This window comes from Lepidochelys olivacea (genome assembly GCF_965140295.1).
Source record: "Lepidochelys olivacea isolate rLepOli2 genome assembly, chromosome: 5".
Classification (NCBI taxonomy): domain Eukaryota; kingdom Metazoa; phylum Chordata; order Testudines; family Cheloniidae; genus Lepidochelys; species Lepidochelys olivacea.
Genome location: NC_140415.1, coordinates 79,122,426 through 79,146,048, shown reverse-complemented (window position 1 = coordinate 79,146,048; position 23,623 = coordinate 79,122,426). Strand labels below are relative to the sequence as shown.

Here is a 23,623-nt window from a genome sequence, read left to right as displayed (position 1 = left end):
GAGGCAATGGTCTGGCATTCGGACAACGTGACCAGTCCAGTGGAATTGCTGACGGATGATCATTGCCTTGATAGTGGGTCTTTGCCTCTTCTAGGACACTAATATTGATGCACCTGTCTTCCCATTTTATCTTCAGAATCTTACGAAGGCAGCATTGATGGTGCCTCTCAAGGACTTTCAAGTGGTGTCTGTAGGTTGTCCAAGTTTCAGACCCAAGTTGGGAGAATAATGGTTTGATAAACAAGCAGCTTGGTGTCTGTTTGAATGTCGTGATCTTCAAAAACCCTGTGCTGTAAACGAGAAAAAGCTACACTGGCACAGCTCAGGCAATGTTGAGTTTCTGCATCAATATCTGCCTTGGATGAAAGATGACTTCCAAGGTTGAGGAAATGATCAACATTCTCCAGTGCCACTCCATCGATTTTGATAGATGGGGCATCTGGTACCTCATTTGGAGAGGGCTGATAGAGCACGTTAGTCGTCTTGATATTAAAAGTGAGATCAAGACATGTGTAAGCATCGGCAAAACACATTCAAGATAGTTTGAAGATCTTAGAGTGGGCAAAGATTTTGTTGTCCTCAGCATTCTGAAGTTCGCCAATAGATGATGTAGAGATCTTACTCTTGGCGTTCAGCCTGCTAAGCCTGAACAGCTTTCCATCCATTCTGTAAATTATTTCAATGCCAGCTGTAAACTTCCCAGCAACTAGGTAAAGAATGACGGCGATCAAAACCGCAAACATGGTTGGAATGATGATACAGCCCTGTTTTACTCCTCTTTGTACTTTGAAAGTTTCACTCTGGGAGCCAGTACTGCTCCGGTCACTTTCATGTTATAAATACATCAGTGTCCTAAAATTGCTTCATCAGGACATCCAATCTTAGAGAGTCCAATCCAGAGGGCATGGCGATTCACTGAATCAAAGGCTTTAGTTAAATCAATAGAAGCCACGTACAGTGGTTGGTTTTGCTCCCAACACTTTTCTTGCAGCTGCCGTGCTGTGAAGATCATATCTACAGTTCCACGACATGGTCAGAAACCACTCTGTGACTCCGGTAAAATTTCTTCTGACAGGGCAGAAGGCGAGTTGCAAGGATCCGTGCCAGAACTTTGCCTGCAATGGCTAGGAGGGAGATACCACGATAATTTCCACAATCCGCTTTATCCCCTTTCTTGAAGAGGGTAACAATCAGAGCATCCCTTATTTCACTGGGTATCTCCAGATTTTAAGGATAAGCAGGTAAAGCTGCTGAATTAGCTCTGGTCCACCGTCTTCAAAGATTTCAGCAGGGATCCCATCTAGACCTGCTGACTTGTTGTTGTTCATCTGCTTTGTTGGCATTGTGTACCTCATACAAATTAGGAGGGTCTCGGAGCTCATCCCTCAATGGTCGTTGAGGGATTTGCTCAAGGATTTAATCTGAAACCATAGAATTACGGTTAAGGTGATCTTCAAAATGTTCTTTCCAGTGAGAATTGATGGCTTTGTTGTCCTTCAGAAGTGTGGTTCCATCCTTAGAGCAAAGAGGATTCATACCATGACAAATAGGCCCATAAACAGTCTTGGTGGCACTAAAAGAAACCACATGTATTGTGGATATGTGAGAGATGTTGGAGTTCTTGCGCTTTCTCAGTCCACCATTTCTTCTTGAGTTCTCTGGTTTTAAGTTGGACTTCTGCCCTCATGTTGGCATGGGCTTCTCTCTTTATATTACAGTTTGTCATTCTGATAAGCACGAAATGCCATTCTCTTCTCATTAATGAGCTGCTCAATTTCAGCATCATTCTCATCAACCAGTTCTGATGATTTCTGGTTTGGTAGCCTATGGTTTCCTCACAGGCATTGATTATTACTGCTTTCAACTGGCTCCAGTGTTCCTCAATTTCTTCTGGAAACTCTGATGGGAGCTTTTCTTCTAAGACTGCTTGGAAGTGGTCACGCTTAATAGGGTCTTTCAAATCTTGAATCTTCAGCTTGCGCCTGACCTTCTTTTGCAGCCTCCATTTGGGAGCGATCTGAATTTTCATTGTGGATCGAATAAGGCAATGATCAGTCCAACAGTCATCAGCACTTGTCATTTCTCTTGTGGGAAGTACGTCACTATGGTCTTGGGCACAAACTATAACATAGTCGAGGAGATGCCAGTGCTTTGACCGTGGGTGCCTCCAAGATGTTTTGAACTTTTCTTTTTGACCAAAGAGAGTATTCGTAATAATTTCATGTTCAGCACACTTGGTCAGGAGCAGAATTCCATTTGAATTGCTTTTGCCAACTCCTTCTTTCCCGATTATTCCCTTCCACAGATCTGAGTCTCATCCCACACGTGCATTGAAATCCCCAAGAAGGATGATCTTGTCTTCTGTAGGAGTCTCCGATAAAATGGTTGCCAACTGAGAAAAATCTTCCTTTACATTCTTATCTGCATCCATTGTTGGTGTGTCTCAATCGGAGTGTCATAAACCATCCATTGATGCCAATTGGTACCTCAGAGACTTAATAGTAGAACAGACAGAGGATAATTGTGCAGTGGAGGTGAAACTGTTCTGTAATGTTACAACGGGGGCGAAGGGGGGGAAAGATAGCTTAGTAGTTTGGCCTGCTAAAGCCAGGGTTGTGAGTTCAATCCTTGAGGGGGCCATTTAGGGATCGGGGGCAAAAATTGGAGATTGGTCCTGCTTTGAGCAGGGGATTGGACTAGATGACCTCCTGAGGTCCCTTCCAACGCTGGTATTCTATGATTCTGATTCAGTGAACGGCTGTGAATGTGGATGTCGGCTGCAGCAAATAGAGGATCTCCAATCATCACGGTGCCCATGCCACTGGTTTCAACTCCTCTGTGTGTCAAGGATAGTGTGGTGACTGTTGTGCACCAGTTTCCCCCCTTTAAAAGAAGTTCCACACAGGCATTTTCCGGGTTTTGGGAAAAACAACATTGCACAAGTCAAAAGTCTGGTGGCGATTGGCGAGTGGTAACAGGAACAGGACAGTGAAATCCAGAAGTTCCTAGTTACAGACAGACACACAGGCGGTGGGTGTGATACAGTCGTCTTGCTCGAGGATTGAAGCGGGTCGAACATCTCAGCAGCTGCACCCACGACTGAGCAGTCCTTTTTAGGATCCACTCTGCTCACCCCACATGGGGAGGGGGTTAAAAAAGTACCCTAAAAATAGTCTTGCATCTGTTTTTCCTGGCGGGATAGCCACATCCAGCAGGATAACCACCTCAGTGGTCGAAAATGTAAGAAATTCTTCAACTTTGGAACTTGGAACATACGTACCCTGATAGACAACACAAACAGCAACTGACCAGAGCGACGTACAGCCATTATTGCTTGTGAATTGAGTCGGTTTAACATCGACTCAATTCATTAGCTGCTTTTCTGAAACTAGAAGAGCTAATGAAGGACAGGTGAGGGAGGGGAAAGGAGGATACACCTATTTCTGGAAGGGAAAATCTATAGTTGAACTCCGATTGCATGAGGTGGCCTTTGCTATAAAGAACTTTTACAGTACAAGTATGATGAATTGTTATCAAATGACATAAATGAAAATGACTGGAAGCTAGCTGTCTCCTTGTAGGTGTGTGGTTTTGTTTTTTTGAAGCACTACTGTCTTCTTATAATATTTCTATACAAAACAATAGACAAAATTTTAAATGTTGGATACCAAAACGTGTTGAGCAAGTGGACCCACATAAATAGATGTATTAATGCAACAATTTCATGCTTTTAACCAAAATGAATAATTTCCCCAATATTTGGTCCTAAACTGCTAAGCTAAAAAGAGAACCCATGGAGAGAGTTATATTTACATGTTAAAAGTGAATCAAAATCTGACAGTTAGAAATGCTTCATTTCCATTAATGAAGTAAACTGTGTTTTTGAAGTAATCTAATTGAATAATTTTCTTAGTTCACTGACTGACTAACTTATATCATTACTTTATGTACTCCTATTCCCAGTAGGTAATTGAAACTCTTTTGCCAGGCATTTTTTTTTAACATTGCCACTCCGGTATATTGAAAGTGCTAGTTACTTAAAGATATGACTTGCATAGTTCTTTTGATGGCGTGATATGGTCATACGTTGGTTAAAACAGCATCTTTGAAATTGTCCATTTTTATCTAGACAGCAAAAATCCTGTCTTCCTGCAACTCTGCAAGTATATTGTGAGGGCAAAGGTGCCTAACATTTCAGTCATTTGTCACTGAAGTCTTGCTGCTTCAGCCTTTTAAATCATTATTTGGCTAACCAAAATATTATTTATTTCCTCTTCCAGACATTCCTGGACAAGCTATACTGGTGAGGTTGAGTCAATAGTAAAAACTTCATATAGACAATACGAATATATTTGACTTAAAAAAAAAAAAAGCCGCCATGAGTACAAACTTGATAAAACTGCACTGTTGGTTGTAATTCCATAGAATTACAAAGTTTCACTTGAAAAATTTGGTGAACAGCTATATTACATGGTAGTCTTTATATCAGAGGGAAATAGAACTTTCTTTCCTGTGTAACCAAAACTTTCCTTAAACATTATTTCTGTTATGCTCTCTGTATATCCCATAATCAAGAATTCATTATTTATGAATGTGAAGCTTTCAGTGTCTGTTTTATATCAGTTACTTGACTGAAATAAAATGTTAGGTCCAGAGGCTAATTTAGGTTCTGACACTCATTCCATCCCCTGTGAATGTGTCTTATTGTTAAATTAATGTATTCTAATGGATTTTATATCTGGGTGTTTTTAATGTAGTTTTATGAAGCAGAAAACAAGTATAAGATTTTGGAAAAGGAGTTCCAGCAGTACAAGGAACAGCAACGCAGCAAACCAGAAATCCGGTTACAATCAGAAATAAATCTGCTCACTTTAGAAAAGGTACCTTTAGACTTTACTGATCTTCCATAACTATGTTTTCATTATTGATGAAGATGAAAGAATAATCTGCTTCCAAGATGAAGTGGGTTAATCTCCATTTTTTTCTCTCTTCCAACAATTTCTTCAGCCACTAAATAAATATTTAGAACCTATTTGTAGGTGAAAATGATCTTGTGGAATAGTTTTATATAACTTTTTTGGACAGTTTTTGACTATTAGTCAACATTTGACAACAATTAACACATTTATATCCACTTCTAAGTACAGGGGAAACTAGAAACTTATATACCACTTGGAAATTGCTTATGTTTTAATGGCTACCACTGTAGTTAGAATTGGGGGACTCTGAAGAGCAAAACCTGGGGAGAAAAAGAATTGAGGGTTTTGAATTTCCTAGCTTTTTTTTAAGGTAAGTTTAAGATGGACATTCCACTATTACTTTTTAAAGAGTGCTCCAGAAAGAAGTCCCTTTGTTTGTTTACAGAACAGAAACCACATTTGTATTAGCAATGAAAACTACCCCATTCAACTCCTTCAATGAGTTTCAACACTAGATAGAATGGCACCAAAACTAGGAGTGAGAGGGTAGTTTAGTCTGTGTTTGTTTGGTTCTTTGCATTCTTGCTTGACTACCAGTGAGAGTGTTCATTTCCCATCTGGACACTTGTTTACAGAGATTTTAACTGAAGCCATCAACTTACTTTAAATGGGTCACTGAACAGCGGTCATGTAGTGACTACTTTATTTTACTACTGACTTGAGCTGGTTTCTAAGAAGCAGTGACCATATCCTTGCTAATCCACTGAACCATCCAGCCCCAGATATTCTGCTATCAACTCATGGCAGAGGGGCATGTACATTGGCCAAACCGGACAGTCTCTACGCAAAAGAATAAATGGACACAAATCTGACATCAGGAATCAGAACATTCAAAAACTGGTAGGAGAACATTTCAACCTCTCTGGCCACTCAGTAAAAGATTTAAGGGTGGCAATTTTGCAATAGAAAAGCTTAAAAACAGACTCCAACAAGAAACTGCTGAGCTTGAATTAATATGCAAACTAGATGCCATTAACGTGGGTTTGAATAGAGACTGGGAGTGGCTGGGTCATTACACATATTGAATCTATTTCCCTATGTTAAGTATCCACACACCTTCTTGTCAACTGTCTAACCGGGCCATCTTGATTATCACTGCAAAAGTTTTTCTTCTGCTGATAAGAGCTCATCTTAATTAATTAGCCTCTTACAGTTTGCATGGAAACTTCCACCTTCTCTGTTTGTGTATATAGATATATCTTACTATATGTTCCATTCTATGCATCCAATGAAGTGAGCTGTAGCCCACAAAAGCTTGTGCTCTAATAAATGTGTTAGTCTCTAAGGTGCCACAAGTACTCCTGTTCTTTTTGCGGATACAGACTAACACGGCTGCTACTCTGAAACCTTTAATACTTCTGTATATCATGATAAACTTCTGTGATAATGTAGATGATTCATAATTCTAAAGCAGTGGCATTTCACATTTACCTTTCATTTTCTTTGTTTTGAGTTGTATTCCATGCCTAGAATAGGAATAGTCAGGAAAAAGATTGAACTATTTTATATTTGAACCATGTCTTATCACAGATTGTAGAGAGCACTCCTTCCTGGCCACCCACTAGGACTTCTCTGAGGGGAATCCAGACCTCTACTGCTATGGATCCCTGGGGTGTTTCAAGCTCCTGGAGCCTGAACACAGTGCAGCACTGCCGCAATCTTGAGGTTCTTATGCACGTTCTCAAGGTTCAGACCTTCTGTCTGACACCTCCCTCTGAGTGTTGGAATCTTCTGTCCAAGCGCCAAGCCCCTTTGCATTCAGCACTGGCCCCAGACTTCCTAGTACTTAAACACAACCCCTCCCAGGACTCCACCCCAACAGATGTGAAGCTGCTGGCTTACAGTTTAACTCTGTCAGGGCATGCAGTAGTTGTGAAGCTGTCAACACACACACCCATTGCCTCATCTTACGTCTTTATGCTCTTTTTACTTAGCAGATAAAGCACAGGAGAGTACAGCTCATACAAAACAATAAAAAAATTTAAACACAGTGTCCCTCACTAGCACACTATTCTCTTGGGAGTCTTTGGGGGATCCATCTGTGTTCTGTCAGGCAAGCAGACTGGCAAGGGCCTCCTCCCCTGCCCCCGCCCCCCTTGCCTATTCTGACCCAGCACCAGCCTTCCTCATCTTAATCTGGTGCAAAAAGGCTTTCTCTCCAGTTCCACCAGCAGAGTCCCTTTATGGGTTGCTGATGGTGTTTATCTGCTTCTTTTAGTTCTCCAGGCAACTTTGCATTTCTCTCAAACACCACCGACATCTCCCTTTTCAGAGAAGAAGAGGACATATCTCTCTCAGCTAGAGTTAACCCATTGTTCCAAGATGTTTTACGTTGAACAGATGATTGGGTGCGCATTACTCACGATTGGTTCTGGCCTAGCAGAGAGATTACACAACTGTGCTAACCCATGGTGGAATCACATACGTAGGCTTTCCATGACCCAATAATTATGATACAGTTTTACGAAATCATCCACAATTCAGAAATGATAAACTCAGCCATTCTGTTTGTATCAAGCTTGTCAGATAAGACGAGAATTGAAGAATTTATATTGAAACATGGACAGATTTTCCATTATCACTTAATAAAACTCCAAACTCTGTATTGGCCACAATAATTAACTTGGTTCTTAATTTGAGACATTGAGACAGTGCATTCCTGAAAATTAGCCAAGCTGGCTTTAATGCAGGTAAAACAGATTGCTTAGTGCATGTAAAAATAAATATTTTTGATATATGACCACTGGTGCCTAGTTGCCTTCATATATTTTAAATATAGCCTGAGAAAGTATTGCCTGTAATTGTAGTTCCCTCTTACCATGTTTTACCATTCTAATGTAATCTTCAAATGTTTGTTCAGTTGGTTTTATATCTTTATCAATGGTAAGTTAAGCAACAAAATATCTTGCAGCGTTCTAGAGCAAATTTGCCTGTGTATAGAGGACAACCATGAAACCTAGGCCATCTTTGAAGATTTTCTCCCTCTCCCCCAATCAAAGGTCCAAATTCTGCCCTCTGAGACACATATTTGCTTTAGTAAGAGCTGCCTAGACCTCTAGAGGCAGGACTTGGCCCTAAGAGTTTAGAGTGCCCCTTAAACTGGAATGCTAACGATTAGAGCTGCTTATAGAACAACAAATGTGTTTTTCACCGCTTAGAGGCTCTTTAAAAAAGTTTACATTAGCTGTCTTGGGGCTAAGACTAATCTAGTTCCTTTTTGTATAGACTGCTAGACAATAAAAATAAGGCTATATTTTAAACAAAATGTTCATGTGCCATAATATTTACATTAAATTACATAACAGCTTCAGATGATGTTGTATGTTATACTGCATAAGCACTTTTCTTAAACGAACACTGTGTATATATAATCTTTCAATGATTGTTACCACCAGTATAGTGTTTCAGCTGATATGATTTTAATCACCATCAGGTTGAACTTGAAAGAAAGTTGGAATCAGCTACCAAATCAAAGCTGCACTACAAGCAACAGTGGGCCAGGGCTTTGAAAGAACTTGCAAGACTAAAACAGGTATGTAAATAGGATAGAGCACATGCACAATAAGGATGTAATAGTCTTTTTCTTTTTGTTCCTATGATCAAGTCTGTTAATATTATGGGCTAGTCATGCCTTCTATTGTTGCTATTGATTTCTATTATAACTGCCAGTATACATTTAAAATGGTCAAAACTTTCCTAAACAGTCAGCTTTGGGCTGGAATTTTTTGCAACTGGGCTTTGTCTGATAGTGACTTTTGGCAAAATCTCTATCTATTTTTTAGTTTGGAAAAATATCTATTTCCCAAAGTTAAAAAAAATTCTGGCTACACTTATTTTTAAAACAACAAGGATACAGAACAACTGGCTAAAGCTTGAAACTTAAACTTGGACATAATTCTCATTATAGACCAGGGCCTTTGCTTGGATTGGAACTGGGGTGATTTAAAAAAAGGTCACTTCTGGGGATGCTCAGTAAGCATCTGCTAGAAAAAGTCAAAAAATAAGTTAGTGGTTTATCTTGGCCATGGTGCACATCCTGTTGTTTTATATTTTATGCCAGAAACTTCAATATTTAACATTTAACCATATTCAACACTGAACCAGAAAAACAAGAATGAAAAATGCTGTGCATGAACAATGCAGGTGAGTTAAAGTCGCTGTTAGAATCTAAACTGGCATTTCTTCTCTTTTACACCCTAACTTTAATTGTGCAACCTTAACGTTGCATTCAGGACTACTTGAAGAAAATCTAGCATATCCTATGCAAAGTCATTCAATAGTGAGAAATAGGGAGAAACAGCGCATTCATTCTGAACCTGCGCCATCGCCACTAGCTGCAAAATCAAAAGAATTACTCAGAAAACTTCTCTGCTGCCCAACCTCTTATGGAATTTGCCCCAAATTCCTTTATAATGTCAGATGGAAGGGTAGAGGTATAAATCATGTGTCCAGAAGTACCATGTCGTTGGGAAGTAGACTTTTGTAATCGTGGATGGAGATTTCCTGCTAAACAGGAAGTGGCTACCTACAACATATCTTAGCTAGAATTCTATTTCAGTTGAATATCTTATTTTCCAGGTGTCTCAGGTTATGATGGCATAGCACTGTCAGTATAAAGTTTGTACAGCATATCCTGTAGCACTGGAACATGAGCAATAAACACATTTGCATTTTAATCTGTTCCTGGTGGGGATGAGGCACCCGGGTGTCTGAGGATCCACTGTAGATTCATGTTTGGCAGTATTAACTGAATTAAACCTGTTGCATTAGTCTCTGGTTTTAGTGTCTTAATTTTCTGTGTTTTCCAAGAGAAAAGTGACTGAGGGTAAAAACTGCTTGTATGTTTAAATACTTTTTTAAAAACTTTAATCTTACAAAGTCTACATCCTGACTGTGATTTCTTGAGGAAAGGGTACGGGTAAGTGCCCATCTTTGCTGCTGTTGGTTAAGAGACAAGTTTGTTTTTGTTTGTTTTGTTTTTTGCAAAACTGACTTAGGCATCAGGCATCAGTACGTCAGTTTATACTATGATAGCAATATGGTCATAAAGTATACTTAGGCCCACATTTTTAAAGGTATCTAGGAGCCTAAATTTCATTTGCAGAAGGGATTTAGGCACTTCAGAGCCAAAAATCCCACTGTCAACAGTATTTTGGCTCCTAAATGACAATCGCCTTTACAAAATGAAATTAATGCTCCTAAATCAGTTAGGTATTTCAGTGCAGTGTACTGCAACACCTATATACCTTTAAAAATCTGGGTCTTAGCTTTTAAAAAATGATAGAATTTGTAGAATATTGCAGAATACAGCAAACTTAGAGAGATCTGGAAATCATAGAATATCAGGGTTGGAAGGGACCCCAGAAGGTCATCTAGTCCAACCCCCTGAAGGTTACAGGTTACACAATTTTTTCCTGTCTCTGAATTTTCCCATCTGTGATGCCAATAAAGGATTTTTGGTTGGTTTGTTTTTGTGGATTTTTCTGTGTGTATGTCAGTGAGGCATTTAAAATCTCTCTGAGGCCAGCATGTAGCAGCAGTTCCTTCATCCTCAGTGTAGCGAGGCGATGACTCACCAGTGTGGAGCCTCCTGCTGGTCATCTCGGGAATTAGCTCTTTCCAGCCTTTGGAGCGCCCTCTGTAGGCCGGTGTCTTGCCTGCCGCTGGACCTGTGACACTCCTGGACCCCAGTGCCCATTTTCCTCAGGGTTCTGCCCCCAGCAGTAACCCACTTACTCTGGGTCTCCCGTTCCACGGGAACCCCCAACCCTCTAAACCCACCTTGCCTCAGTGGCTATGGCCAGTCATCATCTAGATCCCGCTCACTGCGGAAGACTGCAGTGTAATAGCCACTCATCATTGGCAAGGGGTTAGGACCAGCTGCCTCTGCCTATTCCCAGGCTGCCCTTCTACAGCCCTCATACTTTTGATAGGCCTTCAGCCTGGGGAGTTATCAGGCTGGAGCTCCCCAGCTCCTCTTGCCTTTCTCCAGCACTACTCTACCTCAGGTACCCTTCTCTCTCCAGAGCTACAGAGAGACTCCTGGCTTACAGCCCTTTTATAAGGGCCAGCTGGGTCCTGACTGAGCTGGCCACACCTGTGGTCAGCTATTCCCTCAGCTGCTTTCACTCCTTTTTCCAGCCACAGCCCTCTCCAGGGCTGCTTTGAGTTGGCTCCCCAGGGCAGCCCTCTCCCAGGGCTGTTTTAACCCCTTCACAGCCAGAGCAGGGTGACTACCCCACTACACTCAGTAATGCATATACATGCCAGTATATTATTTTTTCCTTTACCTACTGCCTTCTATAAATATGGTATGATTTGTGCTTGCAATAATTTAAGATTCTGTAAGCACTTCCGTTCGGTATGGTCAAACACACTAGGAAAAGCAAGAATTTTACCAATCTGTAGATCGAAACAAAGCCTAACACATTTAAAGATTGAGGGGACAGACAAGGGAATTCATGTTTTCATACTCCATCTTCACCCCTGTTTCCCATCTTTTTTTTTGCTTTATGGAAGGGCTACTTTTCAAGGAGAGGCGCTTCTAATTCACTCAAGCATTCGGGTAAGTGAGCACCTCAGCTCCCTGAATCCAAATCTGATTCAGCAGGACCCAATAACTCTTTGGATTATGTTCCCCTGCTTTTCCATTTCAAGGTTTTAAAGTGTGTGCTCCAGGTTGCAGCATAAAAACTGCCTTCACAGTATTTCTGTAAGATTTGCAGTGGAATGAAAGGAGCTCTAACCCAGTTATGAGGAAAAGCAAGAATGCAGGGCTAATTCACTCTTTCCTGCAAGACTAAAGATCTCTCTGGTGCATTTCTGGTGCATAAAGGGGTAACTTAGCAGGATCTAGCGGAGACATTACTGAAGAATAGGCCAACCAGTTGCTCTTAGAAAATTACGTCTGTGGATGGGAAAGGAAAGTCTACGGGACTGGGGAGGAGGAGCGAGCTATCTGGATATGTGCTCAAAAGGAAACCCTGTTTCTGCATAAGCAGGATGCTGCTACTTCTCTATCTCTCCTTTCCCCCATGAAGAAAAAACACAATCTAATGGATAATTGAAGCTTCAGGGAGAATCACATGGTCTTGTTGGGAGGAGAGGAGACGTTTGTTTGCTAATCAAGGAGGGATATGGAGCCTAAGGCAGGGTCATCATCAAAACCTTTGGATAAGCAGTGCCGAAATATGAACTCAATGAATTTGAGAACCCAAATTCTCAATGCTCTTTATTTATAACTTACAGAAAAATCAAATAAATTAGCACAATGTATATTTGATGATCGCTAGAAAATCAAAGGTTCAGTTTTATGTGCTATCCTCAGATTGTTCCTTTTCATCTAATTTTTGTAGGTGTCAGAACTTGGCCCATAATATTTCTGAAATACCTATGCACAAAAGGGTGATCATTCGCCTGTCTAATCTTTTCACACCAGAAACTGGATTTTCCCAAAGGAAGCACCAAAATGTCCTGCCTTTTTGTTTGTTTTCCCTTAACGGCTTTTTAGATTCCTGTTAGATGCATTTCACCTTTAGTTCCCTGGTTCAAGTCATGCCAGATGGGTAGTGACAAAAACCATCACTAGCTGATAAGTTTGGTAACTTTAAAGTATTAGTTCCAATCCAGGACCAACAGAAACCCTTGTTAGACATCTGAACCATTTAAATGAGTGGACAGCAAGACCAAATTATACTCCCCTAAAACTTTATCCCTGAAAGTAGTCCATTTAAAATTAGATGGAGGCTTTTTTGTGGGAAATAATGTGGTAAGGCTTATGCTACTATTGTTAATGCTGTACTTAGTCAATCTGGCACTTTAAATTCAGTTAAAAATTAAAAAAGCAAAACTGATCAGGAACCCATGTACTGTGCCTGAATATAAATTTGCAAATTTAGTTGCTTCAGGAATTCCACATCAGCTTTAGTTCAGATGATTTGTGCAATTGCAATAGTTCATCCAATTTCTTGTTTAAATTGGATTAGTACCATATTAATTTTGTGTTGCCTTGGGTGAATAGCCACAGGGTTGTAATCTGTGCCAGTAATTTGTCACACCAAAGCCCTCTGGAGGACTATACAAAACATTTGTGTAGTGAGGATTAGACGTTGAAAGCCATATCTTAGATTGTTAATAAATGTTAATGACAAAACCCAGCTGGTAAGTCTTGGAAATGAGATCTAATGCTTTGTGCCCATTGCCAAAGAACTGTTTAAACAGAGCTTTCCATTACTCAAAGGTGACCTAGTACAGTCGATTATGCTTCTTTATTTCATAAATTAACTAGCTGAGTATTTAGCAAAATGTTCTTTTCTTCTGATTTTCAATTTTAAAAGTCAATGTTTCCTTAATTATAGCATTTTCTTTTTCTTTGGGAACTAGTCATGTTAGAACAGTGCTGTGATGGCTTTATATTCTGTAGAAAATGAAGTTTGTGAATCGTAACTTTGAAAATTTTGTGTGAACATTAAAAGGAAGAAATTGTTAATTTCTCTCTATCTGGAATTTTTGGATAATAAAACATAATACCAGTTATAAGTAGAGAAAGACCTGAAGCACACCCTGACGTTGGTGACATGGGCTCATCTCTAAGTGTGAAAACTACAAAATTATACATTTTAATGGATTTGATCATGGTGTGTAAAGTTTATAAAAAAATAAGTCTGAAAATCCAGACTCTATCACTAGGACACCCAGATCTTTCTCCCTCATGCCCATTCCCTTTTTTCCGTGAAGATATGTACTGTAAGTTTTTATTTGTACTGTTTAACAAAATGTTTTACTCTCAAATAAGACCAAAAATTTAAAAATGTGCACATTTGCATTTTTTTCTCTATAACTCAAAGTTTTAAAATCTTGGCCTTTAAAATTTACCAACTAAGACCCAGATCCTGCAAAGATTTAGGCATGTGTAATTTTACTCATGGAAGTAGAGCCATTAAGGTCAGAGGAACTATTCATGTGTTGAGTTACACACATGCTTAAGACTTTGCAGGCTCGAGATGTAAAATTTAACAAATGTTTGAGTGATGCAAGAAATCATTCTTTAAAAATAATGCAACATATTACCATTGCAGCTGTAACTAACAACGGTGTTATGTCAGTTTTGAAGACTGATAATCTCCCTTTTCTGATCTGGAAAATTAACAAAAACAATGTTTATGTTTAAATTAGAATTATGTACATTTTGTGATAAGAGGTTTTATTGTACAATGTAAGTCTTTTACCATATTTGTACTCTATGGATTTGTTCAAAGCAGAACTGATGGATTTGTTTAAAACAACACAGACCTTATTGGCTGACATCGACTCTATCTTGTCCAGCCTCCTGCTTATCCACTCAGAGTAATTAATTTGATTAATTTATAAGTAATTTAGCCAAAGATGGGATGTAAATCTTTGTTTTAAAAAAAAAAAAAAAAACAGTTGGAGGTCCAAGTCTTGGTTAAAAACTGTGTCTTGAAACCATCCAGGCCCTCCTACTGACATGTCAGCTCTGGGTTATTTTCAGAAAACTTTACTTGAGTTCCTTAGCTTCAATCGTAATTTTTTTCCCACAGACTTGCATGGTATGTGTGAGTGGGAGAGTGAATAGTGGCTGCTATTTAGCCATTGTTTAGTCTAGTGTATGTATGTTTACATCTCCCCTTTGGATTTATAGGCAGCTATGGCAAAATAAAGATTGTACTCTTTTGATTGAAGAGCCTCTTAACTAGAGCACCTGGCGGCATGAAGGGAGTCTTTTGCAATCTGATTATTTTTCTTTATTACTGATTATTTAATTAATGTTTAAATTACTGTAGTACCAAAGGCCCAAAATCATTATTTAGAGCCCCATTGTGAAAGGTACTGTGCAAATATTAAGAAGATATCATTCCTGCCCCAAAGAGCTTGCAATCTCAAGACACACAAAGAAATGAAGGATGCGGGGGGAAGAATATACTAGGCGTAAATAATCGCAGACAATTGGCACACCTCTTGTTAACTACACATATTTGGGGGGGTGGGAGGTTTCTTGGTGGTGATATGGGGTCATTGGTAGGGTAAGGAGGAATACCAAGAGTGCAGAGTTTAACCTGAGAATAGGAACATGAAAAAGGAATAAATAAATATTGATGGAGAGGAAGGAAAAATGAAGGGAAGGACAGAGAACAGCATGAAAGGCAGGGAGAGTGAGACTGTCGATGTGAAGAGAGTGATAGAACGGTGCTGGACCAGATAACCAGTGAACATAAAAAAGTAGTTTGCTGACATCATGGGCATCTGGGTTTTTTGAGGTTACCTTATCACACTGTTGCACTGGGGACTGTTGATATTTGGTGGCCTGGCGTACCTGACCAGGAGTACCTTCAGTTCAGAGGCACTATCAGCCTTTGTCTCCTACCACACTACTGCTCCTCTGGCTTTTCTGCAGCAGCTGTAGCTCTCTGCTCTGAGGAGCAGATATTCATCTGAGGAAATATGTTTCAGGAATGTTTCACATTTTTTCCAACCATTTAGTGAAACCAGTTAGACTGCTCCAGTGCTCAGTAACAATCTTCAGATTTTAAACTTCAAAATTTGATTATGTAATATAAAAATTACCCATCCAGGCAAAGTATCTGTCTAAAGCATACATCTTGCCACATGAGGAGAGCAACAGCTCAGTAAGCAATGAGTGCAGTTTCAGACCTGAAAATACTCTTCCATTTGTCCTCAGGTTAGGAGTATTACAAATGAAATGCTCAGATCAAATACATTTTTTAAATGTATTAACCATGCTTTACCAATTAAGATAAATTGGTAGAGAACATAGGTGCTGGAACTATGGGTGCTGGAAGCCCCCTGGCTTCAGATTTCCATTATATACAGAGTTTACAATGGCTTTCAGCACCCCCACTATATAATTTGTTCAGCAGCCCTGGTAGAGGATATTTAATATTTGGATTAATCTTTGCAGTAGTGTGTTACCTCAAAGTATCAGTGGCAGTATACATTTTTGCAGCGGCAGTTCAAGTGTCATGATTTCGGCAATGTAAAATTGAGACCTTTTTTCCTATTTCATATTAATATGTAGAAGATTTATACTGAAAATATTTAACATTATAGAAACTGCAAAAATTTAACTTTGATATTGTTTTGTCAATTAAGTGTGAATAGTACATAATATAGATACTGTAAATGAAGGTGAGAATGCTGAATCATTTAAATATCTTCCGGTTTCAGAAGATGTTTTTCACTAAACTCCATTAAAATTGAGCCTACACAATAGACTACTTTTAGCACCAATGATTAGGGAGCTTGCTGCATAATGTGGTATTGGAAAGTGTGATTTGGAAGAAGTGGTTTTGATATCTGAAAGAGCCTTTGATAAAGGTCAGCAATTTTCATTACCAAATATGGATAAAGAATCTTTCCTTCACCCTCTCTCCCCAAAATCTGAGTTTTACAAAGGATCCATTATTTTTGTGACCTCTGATCTGATCTAATACTAAGTCTTAGCTTTGAATTGCATCATACATAGTATGATTTTCACATACTGTATACTAATTCTCCTATCATATCAAACAAATAATCTATGTTCTTTGACATCTTTTTCCTTTATTGAAGGATTATATGGGGCGCTACTTTGTTTGTTCAGAATGTTATATAAATCACGTTTGTTTATGAATGTTTTTTGGGGGAGAGGGATAGCTCAGGGGGTTTGAGCACCAGCCTGCTAAACCCAGGGTTGTGAGTTCAATCCTTGAGGGGGCCATTTAGGGATCTAGGGCAAAAATAAGGGACGGTACTTGGTCCTGCTGTGAAGGCAGGGGACTGGACTCAATGACCTTTCAAGGTCCCTTCCAGTTCTATGAGTTAGGTATATCTCCATATAATAATGTTCAGTATACAGATTATGACAGACTGCAAAGGATTAAAAATAGCTATGTTGGGTAAATAATATTATGTAGTTTAGAATGTGGGTTTGCATTTTAAACTACATAATTATATTATGCACCATAAATTGTCATTGTAGTCTATGGGATCACTTCCCATGTACTTTTATGGATTTTTTTAGGGGAAGTTGGTCTTAGATATTTGTGATAAAGTAGTGTTGAAAAAGGAGAAAAGGACAATGCTAAAAACGTAAGTACATCTTCCAGTCACACATCTAGTCAGGTAATTCACATTATTGTTTTGTTTGACCCTCTTAAGGTATGAAGATGCTTATTTTTTATGGTTTTTATGATAAGTATCTAATATAAACCCACAAAAGTAATGAAATACAGAATGACTTTGCAGTAAATATACCAGACTTGGTCTTCTACTGAGCGGAACGATTGTATTGCAATACGTTTAGTTAAAATTTGCTTATCTGCTTAGATCAGAAATGTGTTACACAGAAATTATACTATACCCAATTTACTAATCTTGACATTGCTGGGAAGTACTGTCCACAGCTGTCATTGGAGAAAAGATTCTTGGAGACCAATTCTCAGTTTATATGGACAGGAGACACTTCAGCACACTCAAACTAAACTCTCTCCAGAGCCACATTGTAGCAGCTCACTCTCTCAGTTCTCTGCCCAATCAGAGAAAATTGCTTTGTACAATCACCACATGTATATCAGCCCTGCTTCCACTTCCAGTGAAGCTTTGCTTCAGCCTGCTTGCAAGGCTGGAAGGCCTGATGCAACCTGCTCTGCCAGTATGAAATGACCAATGCAGGACAAAGATAGTGTCATGTAGGCCTTATTTCTCCACAAGGTCTCCCTCACAGTGGCCTCCACAGACCCCATTTGTGACTGCTGTTCTGTTTGTCCCTCATTTGTGGCCCTTATAAACTGGCAGTAATGATTTTCTGTATCAAGAAACTTCTAGACATGGGGGCTGTTAGCGCATTCCAGCATAAAAGAGGACCTCCAGACTTTCGACTAAAAAAGAATCTTGAGGTTTCTAGTCTGTCCCTAGTTTGTCTCCACCCAGCCAAAGATGTCTCTGGTTCATCAACATCAAAAATGTGTACTTTCACTTTCTAGCTCACTTGAGTTTTCTTTGTTTGCTGTCAAAATGATACTGCTAGCATGTTGTCTTGCCTTTTATCCTGTCTTTGTTCCAAAGACACTGAAACTCCTGGTCATTGTATTCACCAGCCTTAAATGGTAAGATATCAGTGTATTGCATTATTTAGATAATCTCTGTATAATGTTTCTTCTTTTCAGGGTGCTTCCTAGAGCCCCAACATGATTCTTTCAATTCTCCAAAACCGTAGCTTTATGCTGAACCTCAGCAAAAGCTCATACTTGCCTTTTGAGGAGCCTGGACCACCTAAATGCCAGATCTTGTTCTCTCCTCAAGCAGGTGATTCTCCTCAGTGACACATTCCATAAACTGAAGGACACAATCAGAATACTTCTGTTCACTCCATTCACAGCCATCTGATGCTTTCTTCACCGTCCGTGCCTCATGATATTCTGTGGTAATACAGATAATATTGTGCATGGACAGGCTTCACTCCTAACTCCTTCAGACCTTTTTGCTCTTGTGAGGGGACTACCAAGAAGAGACCTTAACTCTATATACCACCTTTCCAGCTTGTTTGTTTACTGAGATGGTGGACTTTTCCCAATAATCTACTTCAAGTGAAGTTTCCCCCAGAATCATGCACAATCTGAATCTTGAGAGAAACAAGATTGAGGGGCTGGAGTACCCACCTGAGTTCCTTTTATGTGACAGGAGCAGCAGTAAAGAAGGAGTTTAGTTGAAGCATCAGATAGCTGGACCTGAGGACCATAGGATATTTCTTATAGAAATTTACTTCTTCCCCAGAATCCATAACAATCCTTTGGAACAGAACAACGGGGCAACTTGCATTGCGATACAGGTTGAAAGAGAAGAGAGAGGCCCTTAGAGCTCTTTTCTTTTTCAGAGATGTTCAGAATTCTGATCTGGGCTGAAAGAACATCATAATGTCATCTCCTGTATACAAGAAACTTTCAACATCTGGGCTAGTTCTCAAGCCAAAGGAATAGGATTTAAACCAACAGGTTCTCTCCAGGATCTTGGCCTTCGAGGAGACTCCAAAGGTAGACACGGCTGTACCCTGCAGTCTCAAAAATAGTCCTGTTCCCAGACACTGAGTAAAGATAGTTTAGCAGCTCAAATCTTCTCACTGCCATGGTCAAGTGAGGTTCTTCTATACCTCTTTTATCATTGTTAAGGTAGTGTCAACAGGAAAATCAGGTGGTTGGGCATTCCAGACACCTGTTTCAAGGAGTTGTCTATCAAACCTCTTCAGATTTCCTGTTGTTGAGGGTCTTCTGAAAGACTACCTGGTCAGCTATTTGAACTTCCCTAGACTCTAGAGACTGAGAGGCTGAAACTTCTGGATTTATTCTATTCAGATGGTGGATAATCTCCTGAAATCCAATCAAAACTGTACAACCAAGGTTTAACACTGTCTCTGTATGCAGCCTTATTTCCTCCTTTGAGTATTAATCTTAACGCTGCCTTAATTGGAGACTGACTTTATTTTCTCTTTATCTCTTCTTTTCACAAAAGCTAAGCTGCTTGCAGGTTCAAGTGGGAGCACCAGGAGTTTGAGGATATATGGAGAAACACTGGATCCTCCTCTCTGTATTTCTAAACTTCTATGCAATCAAGATGATCAGACTGGCCTTTTGCCTTCTTACGTAGATGCAAATTTAATCTGGTCTTTCTGACTTTGTACCAGTCTCCATTTGAGCCCATGATGATATGCTCATTGTTTGTTCTTACCACTGAAGTAACTTTTTCTTATGCATTTACCTCTTTCTGCAGATTAAATGAGTTTGGAGCGTTAACCATTAAGGAGAACCTTTCCTTCAGTTCTTCTGGACAAAAGTAGGATTTTGAACAACTCTGGAAGTTTTGTCCCAACTGAACTGAGCCTTTCACATTAATTAGGACGTTACTCTTCCTCCTTTTTGCCTATTCTGTTCTACTGAAGTTTGCCTTTATTATGTGGATGCTGAGACTTATAAGTACTGTACCCTTCTACAGATCGTGTGCTCTGTTTCGTAGTGTGATATTTTAAAAAAGGCCATAGGCTGATGTCTTTGCCCCATTGAATTTAATAAATGCCCCATTGACTTCAGTAGGGGCAGGATTTTTCACTGTGTCCAAAGCCCATATAGTAAAATAGACTTACTGTCCTTTGCTCCAGTCTGAAAGTCAATAGGGAAACTACTTCTGCTTTAGTAAGCTCACATTCATCTAGCCTGTAAGTCAGCGGCTGGCTCATGGGAAGAAAGCCATAGCCCTTTCATGAGGAAATTTGCGGTAGCTGCTTCCTTCATTTACTAATCATTATAAAATCTGTTCTTTCCTTGTTGGACACTCTCTTCAGTGGCTGGCTCCTACAGGTTCCTGTCCTTTCCTAATTCTTCTCTTCTTTTCTGTTTGCTAGTGGTGCCAGGACTGGTGAATTACATATACTGCGCAAATAGATTTTATTAATGAAGTCAGACAGTGGAGAGTAAAACGGATGCAAAAAAACGTAAAATGTTGCAAAGTCAAGCAAGCACAAGTTAAGATATTCCAGAATTAAGGGGGACCATGCAGTATGACATGTAGTATTTAATGACCTGATCATATGCTGTTTTTTCCTACAGGATCCCTGCCTCTTTCAGTGCACGGAATGGACTATGTGCAGTGAATGAAGCAGGGTTATGTAGAGCATTAGTCAGAAGACAACAGGAAAAGAAAGGATAGTCCTTGTTAAGGCAATTGAATATCACCAAGAAGAACTGGGTTTTGTCCCTGGTTCTGCTATAAAATGTAATCTTTGATGCTCGGCAAGTCACTATGTTTTACATTATGGGAATTTGAAAAATGCATTTAGGAATTGAATCAAGTTTTTACAAACTGTGTATAGGTTTAATTTTTGTTCTGTTTTGGACCATCTGGGCTTTTATTCAGGGTTTGAAAATTAAATAAATGTAAGAAGAAATCTAGGTCTATTTTTAGATTTTCACGCCTGACTTTCTAAGTGCTTGTCTGCATGCACCTTTAATTTGCGGCAAACTGGCATGTGAATCTATCCCACACTAGCCTCCAGCACCTTAACTGTCCAGTTCATTCATGTGGTTTGATCTACCCGCTTTGAAATGGGAGTAGATTAAAGCACACTATCTGTTTGTGCATCAACAGGGTCCATAATGACAGTGTATGATGGGCTGTTGCGGGGTAGATTCACATCCCAGCTTGCAGCGAACTAAACGTTCATGTAGACATGCCCTAAGACTGGACACCAGTTTAGAAAGTAGATCTTTTCACACTATAAAATTACCTCTGCCAAACAAAACTTTGTGGTGGTATGAATAGCAGAGCTAGTAGGGAGAGAGAGTCGCATACAGCTACTTAGAGTTTTCAAATTTTACTTCTCACTGTATTGAATTTTTGTGCTTATAATTATCTTTCTAGGTATTTATATAACCCCCGTTATTGTAGTTACTTGAGCAGTATTCAAGACTGTAGTCTGTGTTTTTCAGTTTAAGCAAAAACTTCAGACCCGTGCACATCAGCTCTAAAATATACCCCTTGGATATTCTACTACTATTTGAGCTAGTACTTTTGGCCTCCGATTTGGTTGCAGTCTGTTCTGGACAAATGGTTAGTGTGATCTTCACTGAGGCAGTCTTTTGCCTCAATCTTATTTCATCAGTGACTGACATCAGAATTAATCTCATATATACACTAAATATTTTGTATTGACTCATTGTGCTACTTAGTTACTGTTTCTATATTATTACTTGTGGATTCTGAAACACTGTAAGCTTTGTTACAATTAGCACTTTTAATCAGTAATATTTAATGTCAAATTATTTTTTCCCCTTAGCGTGAGCAAGAGAATGCTATGGCCCGCCTTAAAAAGCAGCAACAAGAGCTGGAGCACATGAGACTGCGCTATTTGGCAGCAGAGGAGAAAGAAGTGGGGAAAACAGAGCGAAAAGAGCTGGAGGATATCAGAAATGAACTGAACAGGTATTATAGCATTTGTAGGATTTTTCCCTCTGCCTCAAAATAGGGGAAGTTTCAGTTGAATCAAATTTTAATTGGTTGTCAATCCAGTAAAAGAACACAGTTTAGTGTCCCTGAGGTAAAAAATCGCTCATTTATAAAATGTAACAGTCTTGTATTATAGAAAATCTATGCCAAAGGCCACTATCACCAGTTTTTGTCATGATTGTGCTTATACTGCAGCAAGTCTTTTTTACTCTCAACTCTAAGCAGGACTGCTTCATAAAAAGCTACACTAATGGTGATTCTTTCAACTCTCCTCTTGGCCCACATCTTTATATTTTAAGTATATCTAATGTTATCCTCCATTATTATTATGCTTCCAGTAATTTTGAAACCTGAGCTTGGTCACTTATGTGGGTTTTTAAACTGTATTATCAATGCAAAAACCTTGATGAAATCATGGTAATATGTACACAAGTGATCTAAGATATTCTTAGATTCAAAAGGCTTCCTTTAAATTTAATCAAGCCAAGGGTTAGTTTGTGTTACTTAAAAAAAAAAAAAAATTCCTTGATTTCCACTACTTCAGTAAGAAATTTCAGTAAAAATCCATTTAGAACATTAATACAAGACAGAATTTCCATGTGTCCTCTACTTGTATGATGTGCTTTTTTTATTGTCAGGCTAAAGCAACAAGAAGACAAAAAACAATCACAAGATTCCAGAGATATTTCAGTTGAGCGAGCGGGTAGTGTTCATACTAGACAATTAAATGAAAGCTTGGATGATTATCTCACTCGCCTGATAGAAGAGAGAGATACATTGTTGAGAACAGGTGTGTATAACCATGAAGACCATATAGTAAGTGAATTGGATCGCCAAATCAGAGAGGCGCTCGCAAAAAGAAGCAGCAGTAAATAGTATATTTGGAAAATATTTTTGTAAATTTAAGTCAGATATCTTACGTTTTAGCATAATAGGATGTTTAATTTTACAAACTAAGGCCCTGATTCTGAAGAGGTTTAGACACATGATATATTTTACACACTTAGTAGACCTTTTGAAGTCAATGTAAATGTTCACAGGACGTGAAGTTAAACAGGTGTGTATGTTTATGCAGGATCAGAGCATTAGGTGTTGTTTTTTTTGACAATTTTTTATGTTCAAATATATTTATATGTAAATATACTTACATATTTTTTGTATTTTCTGTTTAAATATCTTCTACCTCTCCCCATTACCCTGGCTGGATTTATTTATAATAGCATTTTTAAAAATATCTATTCTAAGCTTCTCTTCAGTATTTTTCATAATTATTTTATGGATTTCTTTCAAAATAGGTTTTTCAATAAAATTGTATGAGTAAAATGCGAGTGCAGTAATTCCCAGTGATATGAGTTTTGTAAATTCTTAGGCAAAACAAGTGCTGCACTTCTACAAATGTCATATCCTGTTACATTTGCAAATATGTTTAGTTTTTTAATTTTTAAACTATTTCTGTGACCACAGTTAAAATAATTTAATCATCAATTCTGTAGCTGAGTATTCTTTTAGCAAAACACCTTTTTTAAACATGTAACAGTTGCAGATGACACACTTCTGAAGATAAAACCAGAGGAATATTTTACCAAACTGAAACTGCACAAATTAAGTAACTCCACGTCTGATCCTGTAACCAT

The 23,623-nt window shown here is 38.9% G+C and overlaps 1 protein-coding gene across 1 annotated transcript in view; it reads left to right on the top strand.

Annotated features, from left to right (window-relative positions):
- CEP120 (centrosomal protein 120) overlaps window positions 1-23,185 on the top strand; it is a 71,192-nt gene extending 48,007 nt beyond the window's left edge. The window contains exons 17-20 of the mRNA XM_084628382.1: window positions 4,758-4,880; window positions 8,413-8,511; window positions 21,820-21,965; window positions 22,628-23,185. Coding sequence (XP_084484508.1) covers window positions 4,758-4,880; window positions 8,413-8,511; window positions 21,820-21,965; window positions 22,628-22,865 — 606 coding nt within the window. The 3' untranslated portion in view covers window positions 22,866-23,185. The remainder of the gene's footprint in view (window positions 1-4,757; window positions 4,881-8,412; window positions 8,512-21,819; window positions 21,966-22,627) is intronic.
- The last annotated feature ends 438 nt before the right edge of the window (window positions 23,186-23,623 follow it).